Raw genomic sequence first — 12,254 nt, 5'->3', positions numbered from 1 at the left:
TGAGCGCTGGGGGCCCGCTGTCCCACCGCCCCCGTGGCCGTCGCCCAGCCTGCGCCAGGGCACCACAGCCGCACGCGTCCCTTACTCCGTACCGGCCTCCGGCTGGCATCTCCTTCGCTACACCTCTCTGAAATAAGATGTCAATAGAAAAAGATTTTTGAAGAGTCCTTGTGTCACAGAGTGTAGAACATGTTTCTGAGGGTAACCATGAGGAACGACTGTTAACACTTCCCTCAGGGTTAGGCAAACCCGCGTCTTGCTGCAGGCTCCTGTTGCTCACCCTGTGTCTGAACACTCACACCTCTGATGTGGAAGCCTTAGCTCTGCGTAGGCAGCAATTCAGAAAACCAAAAGAAACCGATTCTCATTTCCACTCCTTACATGTTCCTGGATTTGGAAGAAGCCTTAAAGTTACCACAACGGGGCCACCAACTTCTAGTTCTACCAAACATGGTCCAAGTTTCTAAGTACTGACTGACTGACCCGAGCACAAGACACGAGGACAGCTTAGGTGGTATCTAGCTGGTTTTTGCTACTCCTACACACCAGAACGAACGACCACCTGAGTGACATTACCTTTCTACCAGAGGCCAGCGACCCCTTATATTTTGACATCATTTCTGCGTTTTTATTCTCAGGCCGTCTGTCGGGAAGCGCTCTCCCCCACTGCCCAGCCCCGCCCGGAGATCAGCGCTCGGACAGCCCGGCCTCCCCCCGCCGAGGCAGCGAGGCCTCGCGCAGCCGCGCCAGCCGGGAGTGAGCCTCCCTTACGTCGGCCTTGCCAACAGCCTCCTCAGCTGGGTGAACAAATCCTTAACTCGCGGCCTTTAGGGCGTCCCAAGTCGCAGTACCACTCCATCTGATGGGAGTTTTAAATAATTTAATTCTTTTTCTGAGGGCAGTCGCCAGATTCTTTCATACAGTTTTTAAGTCAAGAAAGCCAACCTGAGAAACCAGCGGAGGCAAATACCGTCGCTGCCCTCTCAAAGCTGAAAACAGCTGCCGGGGGGACAAATTTCCAAGCCCCACACTTTTTCCATTCTTTTTCACTGCTTAAGCGAGAGTCTTCGTTACAATAAATTATACATAGAAAGAAAAAAGTACAGAAAATATAACACCACCACCACCAATTGCTTGTCTGTGGAATTAATTCAGAAGATGCAACTAAAATGAAATTCCAAGAACAATGAAACCCTGTAAAAATGTATAGTAATTCACATTCTTCATATCTCACACCAAAATAGTAGTCTTCCTCTTCTTCGCAGGCAGTATCTCAAGGGAAAAGCTGCAGTAAGGTTCTGTTTTACCAGAACTTCACTACTTCAGCTCAATTAATTAGTATAGCAAATCTGACAATGTGTTACAAAACCTCAAACCAACCAAACTAATTGAGGAGTAAAGGAACAAGACTGTAACCAATTGAAACCTGGTGTTTGACTGGGGTAGATAACACACACACACGCCACCTCCAAGCTTGGCTGGTTGCTCCAAGACCCTGACAACATGACCAAGGCCGCACATCAAGATGCGGATGGCGATTCTGCCGGCCCGCGGTACGTAGGGAGGCTGACCTCGCGGTAGTCAGTGGGGCTCCACATACACCCATTCATCTCCCTGCGCACGAGAAACTGTAGGAGCAGAACTGTTTGATTTCTGCAACCCTCACCGAGCACCACAGTCTTTAAAAAACAAACAACAAACCAAAAAAACAACACAACAAAACACAATAGATTTTTAACATAGAAATACTACCAAATTCCTAGGCTGCAAGAACAAGCGCAATAAAGGCAATCCACAAAGCTGCAAATTTGTGAGCTCTTACATACATGGCACAAAACCAAGATGACCGGATCTAAAGATGAGATACCAGAAAAAAACTTAAATATAAAAGCTTAGTGGCCTATGTTCTGGCACACCAGAGATTTATTTCACCTTATAAAGGTCAGATGGAGAATAACTTCCAAATTAATGGTTAAGCAAAGTATCAGTTTACAGCTTCTTCCCCCCCCATAAGCAAGGGAAGAGGGAACAGAGATTACCCTGATCTCCTGTCACTGACCCAGAACACGTTGCTAGGCAGGTGGCTGGGGACAACTTTCAGAGATAAGTCTCAAAAGGGCTCCACTGAACGTTACTATGGATGCCAGTGAAGTGCAAAGGTGAATACAGAGGAAAAGGAAAGGCAAAGCATCTACCGCAAACATAATTTAGCTTACTCGGAGAATCTACTGATAGACGATATTAAAGTATAAATTTTATATCACCAGATACTATGTAATTTAAGAAAAAAAACAGTTTAATGGGTGGTTTTCCAATAATAAAAAACTAAAATAAATCATTTTCTTTTTCATAACAAACTACAGAAATCCCAGAGATGGTATCTCTTATGTGGAATATTGGTACAGCCTGCATGACATTTCCAGTCATGTCAAAAACATTTCTATTGATAATATCCAATGACCATCAAAAGAAGGAATTGATTCAAATTAAATAAAACCCAAACATAATAGTTGGAATCAAGACATATGGAAAAGCTTTAAATCCTCAGGAATTTTTTCCCCTACTGGTAACTTCTCAGCATTAAGGTTCATTCACATACTGACAGATGGCAGCAACTCGAAGGAAGTACTCCTAAAAAGCCTAAAAATTGTAATCAAGTTAGTATGCAAATAATTTTGTAACATCCTGAACTATCCAGACCTATAGCAGGATGGTGTGAAGTGGTCAAGGTCAGGCCTCAGCCCTTCCTCTTAAAATGCTCAGAAGTCAAGCGACAGGATATTGCAAATGTTGACTAAAACTACAGGATGAAGAGCACAAAGCAGATTTGTTTCAGGCCTATTTGGTAAAGTTAAGTGTGTGTAAAACATCTCCCTGAGAGACAGGCTTCTGTCAGAATCCAGTCCGAGATGTCAGCATGAATTAACCCATAAGCAAACAGGTGTGGATTTGCCAGGCAGAGAGATGCCCAACGTGGCATTGCCATCTGTTAGCGCTGGTCGATACGGACCCATGCGCACACCAGCATCGTAGATCTACTGTCCCAGGGAGGTGCTTGACCCTAAACTTCTGTTTCCACTACAGGGACCAGAAATGCCAATTTAATCATAATTCTGCTACATAACCACATAGCAACACGTGTAGAATGAACAAAAGCCACTCCAGAGTCAATCAGAACCAAACAAAATTATTGCTCCACAAAACATTACCCTGCACGCACTCTTCCCACTGTGAAGAGGAGAACAAGTGAACCAAAGTGCGATAGACACTAGTCACATTTCAACCACCCTACAGGGAAGCATCTACACAGCAGTGACAGCATATACAGTCCAGCAATCTACACAGAAAAACATAAGGCCCCGTTTGGGTCAGAAACTGTGCTTCTCCTTTACTGTGCACAGTGCTGGCACACGCACAGAAAGCTCTGATTTGGCATAGGCGGCAGAATTCAGATGGCCGGAAAAAACAGAGTGGTAGTAGTGAATATACAGGCAGACGTGAGTAGGTGAGGCTGCTAGAGAAACTCACATCTCTGCCTGGTGTACGCTGCAGGCAGCTGAGCAGACAGGGAAGAGAAAAAATAATTCAGAGTCTAACTTTGTAATGATGTTTATGACTTGAATCCCAAAACGAGAGCAAGGCTGTGTTAAAGGCACATTGTGTGAGCACATCATGAAGTCTTCGCTCCAGACTGCATCCGCTGAAACCGATGACACGACGGAAGGAAAAGGGTTACCCCACTATCATCTTAAGCTCCGCAATGCTGAGGATGCCTGCTCCCCTGACGTACAGTGAGAGTGAACGTACAAAGTGCTTACGCAGAAAAAGCTGGACAAAAGACCAAAGAGGATTACTCTCCATGTCTGAAAGACTACTGGAACTAGGGATTCTCTGCTCCTACTTAATTCTTTTAGGTAACAGGCCTTCCTATTTAGACTTTGCTCAACTGGTCAGAATATGATGTAACAAGAAAAAATTAAAAATAAGTTGGAATATGGTCTAAGAGACCTGGAAACTACACACACTCACTAAAATACACAGCAACACAATTAAGCCAGCAGATTCACAGAATAAACATCACCGATAAAAAAAACCACAACTTAATTCCTTCTAGATAGAAACCTAGTTTTGCAAAATACACAATTGATCTTGTGATGAAGTAGAATAAAAACAGCATAATCATAGAACTACTTAATTAGGTTATCAAGGAAAGTCACAGCAGTTTAACTGAGATACTGACACTGTAAACCAAAACAGAAAAGTCTTCAAATGAACCCAGACAGATCTGCTCATAGAAGGGAGAAATTGCGTTACCTCGCTTTGCGAATATACAGCTGTGGCTGATACCAGTGTCTGGGGCACACAAGCAAGGTAAAGTTTGTATCCGCTACTGAACCTGGAGCAGTCATCATCTTTTCAAAGACATTTCCCATGTCTGGCTCTGTGAATGACAAAAATCTGTTAGGAGCAACAGAGAAACTTAATTACATAAGCTTTTAAGTTACCAGCAAAACTGTTTGAGGAAAATGGAATTTTGAACTTAAACCACAAATGGCATGATGCTCAAAGTCTTTTAAGTTAAGCAGTGAAGCTGCAATGACAGTAGCATAAACATGTGAAAGAATTGTTACTGGATTAATTTGTTATCTAATCCAGCACCCCAAACCTGAATAAGCTGCAGAGCCATCAGAAATTGGTAGGATCAAATCCCTATAGAAGTACTAGACTTATAAGCAATACTATATGCCACTGGAGAATCTCTTTTGTCAGGACTCATTATGCTGAAGGAAAGCTGACATTTGTTGCTAGGGTAGGTTTGACAAAAGCCCTTACTCGGGTCAACACACCACTATGGAGCTCTTTAGCATAGCTTGGAACTAATATGTCCAGAAATTGGCATATCGGAAAGGGTTCCGGTTCACTTCAAGGAAAGCTCCAACCAACAATCAGTCATGAAGTAGATGCGTGGTTTATTAGTCTGAATTCAGGACTGAAATTCCAAGTTGGATGCTGTTCTCTGATAAAGAGACATGCGTTCTCTCTCCAACTTTGTACCTCTGCTCTAAAAGAAATAATCCTAGTTTCCTTCCACGTCTCCAGCACCCCTTCTGACTCGTATGGGCACGATGCCTGGCTGACATGTATGAAATCGTCTATGCGTGTGCTTGTGAATATATACATGTAGACACACATGTGCCAAGTGGCCCCTTAGCCACCGTGTCTCAAAGTACAAGCAGTGATTTCAACCTCTTGACTCCAGTCAGCCAGAAATCTTCACAAAACTTCTAGGAATTTCTTTCTGAAATCTTTACGCGTGTTTGAAGTCCTGTCTGTTTCTGGCAAACGTAACGACTGGAATTGGATAGACTGTTGGAGCAAACACATACCCACATAAACCTCTTGCACAAGGTATGCCCATTAGAGGATACTTTAAGACTGTTTTCTGCATGTTTAGCAAACAACTGTTCTCAATATTTAAAAAAACAGAAAAAAGCCCACCAACACAGTGCATATTAATGATAATGAGATTTGAGATTGTTCTCATTATTTTAAGAATAAAATAGTTTAAAATTCTTACCTAAATTCTCATCTGCTGGTACGAAGAGAAGTATAAACTGCAGTTCTGGTACTGTGATAAAAGCTCTCCTGGACAAATAACGTAACTGTATTCAGTCTTTCATCACTACACCCATCAATCAGATACAGCAACTAGCCTTTTAACATATAAAATCTTTTCTCCAGCATCTCTAATCTTCCTTCATGAGTCCACATGGCTCAAAAATTAAAACCTTTTATTTATGACAAATAAGATATTTTAAATTCATCTGGACTTTTTTTTTTTTTTTTTTAACAGGGTTTTTTTCCTACCTTATTTCTCTCAATTTCCTAATCCTTAAATTTCAAACATCCTCCTTTTTATATCAGTTCCCCAGTGGTGAAAAAATTAAAGATGCCAGATCTCTGCCGGCAGATCTCTGACCTAGCATCTGGATGAACTGGCTTGACATGACAAAGTCACTGTAAATTCAACAGCAACGGCACCAGTGCAATTCACTGTGTATGTAAGCAGATTCTGAGTACACCAAACAACCTGAGCAATGGTCACGTTTGAGTACTGACCTAACACAGAACTACATCGTGCAGTTCGTACTCTACAATTTGCAGCCTTACCATACAATCTGTAGCTAACAAACTATCAATAGATTACCCAGGGACAAGCATATTCCAGAAACACGTACAGCTTTTTAAGCTTTCTGCTCAGTCATGCACTTTGATTTTTACAAGTGTAAATTTAGGAGGAAGAAAAAAAATCAATCTGCCTTGCAACTGCAGTACTATTTCTGTGGAAAATCACAGCAAGATGCAGCTGAACCTTAACGCTGTTTGGGAAGCATACTTGAAACTGCAACAGCTTGGTTTCAAAGCCAACACTGCACATTTGATTAATACAAGGTTATGTTTTACTACCTTTCGAGAATTTTGATCCAGTGATTACCTTAAGGCATTTTAAATCCCATAGCCCCTCCAAATGACGGTAGGAGAGCGCACATACTTCACTACAGGAAGTGACACATGAACTCACCTAACGATTTCTTGGGAACATCCAGCTGCATATTCTTCTTTTGCCACAAAAAGATGCAGGAACAATGTGTTCAAAGGCTACAAAACGTAGAATGAAAATCTAAACACCATGCAGCTAGTATTTAAGACAACCCAATTATGAATATGCACATTTATTTCCAATATATAGGATCTGCACTCAAAATGAGTAGCTTCACATATATAAGGAACTTCAAAGCATGTGTGGATAAAGTTATGTGATTAAAGGGCTTTTTTATATCGCAATTTGTGCTTCTGTAATATTTTTGATTTACACTCAAACTTACTACTGTTTGACTACAATATACATACATCATTTCATATTTAACAGTATTAATTCCAGACTAACAACATTTTCATTTAACCACAACAATTAACAACTAAATCTTAACAATATTCAATTTAACATTTGGCTGATACTCTTTCTAGGTTTGAAAAACCCAAAAGCTCACACACTTCTCACACTCCTAAAATGTTTTTTCTTTAAAAGAAGAAAAATTACAAAGTCCTAAGATTACATCACTAGGCATATTTAAATATCCAGGCAGAAACAGGGCAGACTAAAAGACATCTTTATCCGATACACATCCAGGTAACCTGGAAAACACCAGCAAAGGAAAGCCCTTGTGCTGGAATGGGAAGTGCTATGAATTCAGCTGCTTTCTCTCGCGTATTACATTTCGAGTGCTGATCAATGGAGGTCTACTTGTAGATGAAACATTTCTACCAAAAATATTTCAAATGGAAAAACTCGAGGTCTTGTGAATAGTTTAAAATCTAACTAAAATGTCACGGCTAGAGTCACCAATAAATTTCAGCAACTTTAGAGCAAGAATTATTTTAATAGAGGCTGCAGTATATGGACCAGCAAAGACAACAGGCTATTGTAATGAAAAAACATCAAAAGCCGTTTTTAAAAAAAATAAAATAAAAATCAGACTGTTCATGTTTGTTTGTTTTTTAAATGCAAAACAATAAGGAAGAAGAAAAAAAAATATTTTGTTCTTGAGGTCCAAGAGGAGGCCCACGAGGCAAGATTTGGCCTGTAACTTTTTCTGAATCGTGATGGTAACCAGGCAATCGTGTAAAGCATCTTCACTAATCAAATTCTGCACAAGTCAACTCCTAATTTAGACCTTTAAGCTATCTTACAATTTCTGTGCTCTAGGAAAAGAGACTTGTCAACTAGACCTTTAAGAAATTCTATTTTCAGATGATCTCAATTTTCTAAAGCACATCTGCATGGATTTAACCTGCAGTTAACCAACAATATTTCATCTAGTTATAACTCAGAATAGGTTCGGTTGCTTTGTCACTGCAGAAGCATAAAACACTTACTGAATCTTCTGTACCTATTTTAGAAAATAATCTCCATCCTAGAAAAAGAAGAGCTCTCCCTTGTCAATGTTCCAGAGTACCTTTCACTCCTCTTTGTGAGCACTAATTCCTAACATGCTCAAGCTCTTTTTTTTCCATCTTTTCTCTTTGTATGCCCCTGCACTCCGAAGTCAGCTGCAGCTTTGCTGCAAGAGATATTGTCAAGCAGGCTGCCTGAGGAAGAGCTTGCAGAACTGACAGCACAGCATAACCCAACGAGAGCAGCTGCAGCTGCACACTGAATGAAGTGGTTGTGCCTGCAATATGCCCGCACACAAAGTACTGTTCAAGTGACAAAGAAAACAGATTACAAGAAAATTACATGGGGTTTTTCTATACTCCCTTTGGCTACAATAATTTTGTTTCTTTTAACAGCACACTGCATTTTCAAATACAATTGCTGTATTTGTCAGTTTTTCTGCAAGCCATTGCTTAACGTCACCCAGAACAACATTGCAAAACTGATGAAGAAACTGTCCAGAGATAACTTCAGTACTGCCAATACCTTACTCTGGCACGTGCAGCCTAGCTTTTGAGTGTTTGTGGTTAACATTTTCCATCTTCCCTCAACAATCACAGGATCTAGTTCCTAGCTGGACTGTATGATGGGCAGCATTTGAATCCTGAACTTCTAAGTGCCTATCTCTAGTCCATAACGCCTAAAAGTAATTCAAAAGCTTGACCGAGGAGCCTGTATGACAACCAGCACCACACAGAACAGAGCGCAGCAACCTCCACACCAGCACCAAACACGCTTTCTCCAGAACAAAGATGCTGACGTCCTTCAAGCAGGGGTACACTCCCCATCCCTTATTCTTTCTCCAAAGCCATTAAATCTGCATTCAGTTCAGTAAAATAGCAAAACTTTATTCCAAAAGGTGAGAAATGAGGATTCCAGTTCCCTAACAGGGAGAAGGACCTTAGAGCAAGGACTCCACTTCTCAGGTAAACGTTCTGTTAGGTAACACCAGAGCTGGACAGGTTTTTGAATGAAAAATGTTGGTGACAGCTAGGACTCCCGCTGCTCTCAGTGCTGGTACAACGCACCAGACATGTCTGGCAAGCGAAGGACTTGTGTTCCCTAACTGCCATCCTTACAGTTACCTTCAGTTACTGTAGCAGCGAAAGCACAGGTACCCATGAACTTCTGAGCACCTTAGGGTTTAGTAACAAATCTGATGATCACTTTCTTCAGCCTGAATGCCTCAAATCTACCTAAAATATATTTTAGATGCCTATGCATATTTTTTTATACCTGAACCTTAAATGAAAACTGAACTACAGTCACACAATTTACTTACAGTGCATTTATTGTTAACGTAGTTTTCATGTAAGAATGATTCCCAATCAGACTGATCGGTGATATTCCAATTTGGATAGTCCAGAAAGGCAGCATGGGCTATAACCTCATTCTTCTCATTGCAGATTGTCAAAGCAAGATTTGATTTTTCTCTGTGAAAACAATTTAATTTTGCAGAAGTTGAAGGATGTACACAAAGAAAAGTGACTGACTGTTAATCCAGCCTGTTAGAATGGCAAAATTAATCATGTTCAAAGGTGTTCCCAGGATTGGGCCTCAATAAAACTTCACTGCCCACATCCTAACTCAACATTATTGCTTCAGTTCCAAATATTTATTCAGTGTATTCTGACATTGTAACCATTACATGATTTTTCAAATCCTCAACTGTTATGAATTTGATACACAAGACTTACATGTTCCTTCCTCTTTGCATGTTTCTTCATACATCTATTTTTTCCCCAAATAGCTGGTATCTGAGACATTTGCCATTAAGTCAAGTGAAAAAAAACCTAAATGACCCATCAGCGTGTCACACAATCTGCCTCTGCTGTTCGTAACTGCACAGAAAGATGAAGTGCAGAAGGTTCATTGCTATCTCCAGTGATGAAGATACAGTAACAGAAGACTTCTACAGCCACCCATTTCCACTAAGGACACTGCCATGCAAGCAGCTAGGATACAGATGTCAAAACATGGAGGGGATTAGGATTCTTAGGGGCATGAAAAGAGTCGGCACATTGAAACATGCTTTATAGCAGATAGAGGCTGTCTCCCAAGGTAGAATAGAGAAGCAAAAAATAACTAATTCCTTTCATTAAGGGGAAATTGGAAGAGAAGCAAAAAAGATTTAGACATACACAGGAAAAGAAAACAGAATGGTCACAGCCACAAAGTGATTAAAATCCCTACTCCCTGCCCCTCTACTTCTATCACTCTCCAACAGGCAAAAGGAGCGTTAGATAGAACAGACAGCAGACATCGGAATCTGGTGGTTTCATCAGGTTTGGGTTTTTGGGTATTTTTTATAAAAAGGAAGCTAGTATAGAGTCAAATCTTGTCCACCATGCTGGCAGCAGCGATCCAAGTTTGCACGATCATGCATGTGTGACAGAAGAAACAGAAGCAGATTTTTTTTTTTTCCCCCTTCTTGTGAAGTCATTACACCACACCATGTAAAGGCTCATAATGTTTTCTGCCATTTTAAATGTAACATAATTTCTTGAAGTTTCCTGCAAGAAAAGCAATGTAGCGTCCCTAAAATACTGTTACTTACAAAAGGTACATGACATCAATCCTTCCAAAAACTACTTCTGTAAAACAGCTGAAGAGGCCGATAATATCTGAAACATCGCGTGATTCTGTTCTTCTGGCACTGACCACCTCTGTATGTCCTCTTGAAGAAGTTATTGTAGTCATCTTACAGTCTGCAACAAGAAAGAAAGAAAACATCGCTGTTCTGGCAGATCCTGCTGCAGTCCATTGACCAGCGCAGTTACTTGAAATGGATTTTCATGAAAACGGTGAAGTGTGATTTGGATGGATTTAAGCGCCTAGCTCCTGTAGACCTCTACAAAAATACATACTGCTTGCATATACACACAGCATACAAACAGTGCACAAGTAGACATACAGCAGGCAATCATCCCTATTGTACGTATTCTGCATGCTACACAGGAAATAAGTGTTTTTAATAGGCTACAAATTGCTTTTACATTTATTCATGTATAGGCATTTGCATGCTCTCTCTCAGAACAGTGCCTATCATTAGTAACTTCAAACTTAATAGCCTTAAATCCACAGGGTTGGGAGAATCAGCTGCAAACAATCAGGATAAGAATGCCCTGATAAGCAGCAATTTCAGGTGAGTTAAGTGCATTTTGTCCAAAACAGTTCCTCAAATTTCTTTTTAAGTCAACAGCGATCCTTACATTTCAGAAGGAATTGAAAGCTCTGTGGCTTCCCTGCCCAGAAGAAAAACGTTTTTGTGGTTCCACATTCACAGAATTTGTCAGGTCCAAGGGATTTATTAACACACCTAGCAATCTCAGAACACAGAGGGGCAACAGGCACTCAGACCACCTGTGATTATCAACTGGCTGCTCATTTCTTTCAGCTGTGTTGCTACTCAATATTGCAACCTGTTGTGATATAATGAAGAATTAGGCATATAAAACAAATTGACCGAACATAACAGCTTGCAGCGATTTCTTAAATACACTTGTGCAAAATATAGCGTAACTAACTCACACTAACTAGCTTGCGCAAACAATTTCTCAAAACACCTCAAACTGTAAGATATGTATGTTCTTCCTAGTGGCGTGGAAGGCTGCTATGCCCAGGGCTAAATTACAGGCGATACTTAAAATGAGCAAAGAAAACGGCCACATCATTCACTGATGCATTTCATCCAGTAACTGTGAACTATGGGACTACCAAAATAGTTGGTTATTTTTTATTAACGTCAACTCCACGTATCAAAACAAACAGAAATTTTAAAGTGTTGTTAACGAACTTAAGTCTAGCATTAGGATTACTTCAGCTGAGGAAAACAGTCTGCCACAGTCCCACCTTCCGTTGTTTAACGTAACGCACTGGAAATACCTGCCCCTTCTCTGCTAGCTCTCCTTAAAGGCCCTGAACATTTCACGCAACCGTGACTGACCGAAAGCAGCATTTACACGCTACAAACGTACCAGTTTCCTAAGGAAATGCACTGCTCCTACAGCAGCGCCTGCATTTCTGCTGCCAGAGCGGCACGGCCCGGGCGAGAGCCTCGGCAGAGCTAGCGGGGGGAGAACCATCGCTCCTCCAAACCAGCGCTCGGGAGAGCTCCCCCTCCGCCCCAGGCCGTGCCCCCTCGCTAAGCGCGGGCGAGATTCCCGGGGGGTTCTCTCAGCTCGCGACCCGAGAGGCGCCACAGGCGGGTGCCCAGGGGCCTGCGCCCGGGAGGCTTCCAGAGGACACCAGGCCGCGG

General features: G+C 41.4%; 1 protein-coding gene across 1 annotated transcript in view; it reads right to left on the bottom strand.

Moving 5' to 3' along the window:
* Nucleotides 1-12,097, bottom strand: part of CFAP61 (cilia and flagella associated protein 61) — a gene marked incomplete at its 3' end in the record, with an annotated part of 111,399 nt that extends 99,302 nt beyond the window's left edge. Inside the window, exons 1-6 of the mRNA XM_035898619.1 lie at nucleotides 11,974-12,097; nucleotides 10,554-10,704; nucleotides 9,279-9,429; nucleotides 6,584-6,660; nucleotides 5,579-5,646; nucleotides 4,315-4,441 (exon numbers count right to left, since the gene is read on the bottom strand). Of these exons, the coding sequence (XP_035754512.1) occupies nucleotides 4,315-4,441; nucleotides 5,579-5,646; nucleotides 6,584-6,660; nucleotides 9,279-9,429; nucleotides 10,554-10,696 (566 nt within the window). The remainder of the gene's footprint in view (nucleotides 1-4,314; nucleotides 4,442-5,578; nucleotides 5,647-6,583; nucleotides 6,661-9,278; nucleotides 9,430-10,553; nucleotides 10,705-11,973) is intronic.
* Between the last annotated feature and the right edge of the window lie 157 nt (nucleotides 12,098-12,254).

This window comes from Egretta garzetta, unplaced genomic scaffold, assembly GCF_000687185.1.
Source record: "Egretta garzetta isolate BGI_Z169 unplaced genomic scaffold, ASM68718v1 scaffold198, whole genome shotgun sequence".
Lineage (NCBI taxonomy): Eukaryota > Metazoa > Chordata > Aves > Pelecaniformes > Ardeidae > Egretta > Egretta garzetta.
The sequence above is the reverse complement of the archived record's forward strand: the minus strand, read 5'-3'. Positions and strand labels throughout refer to the sequence as shown.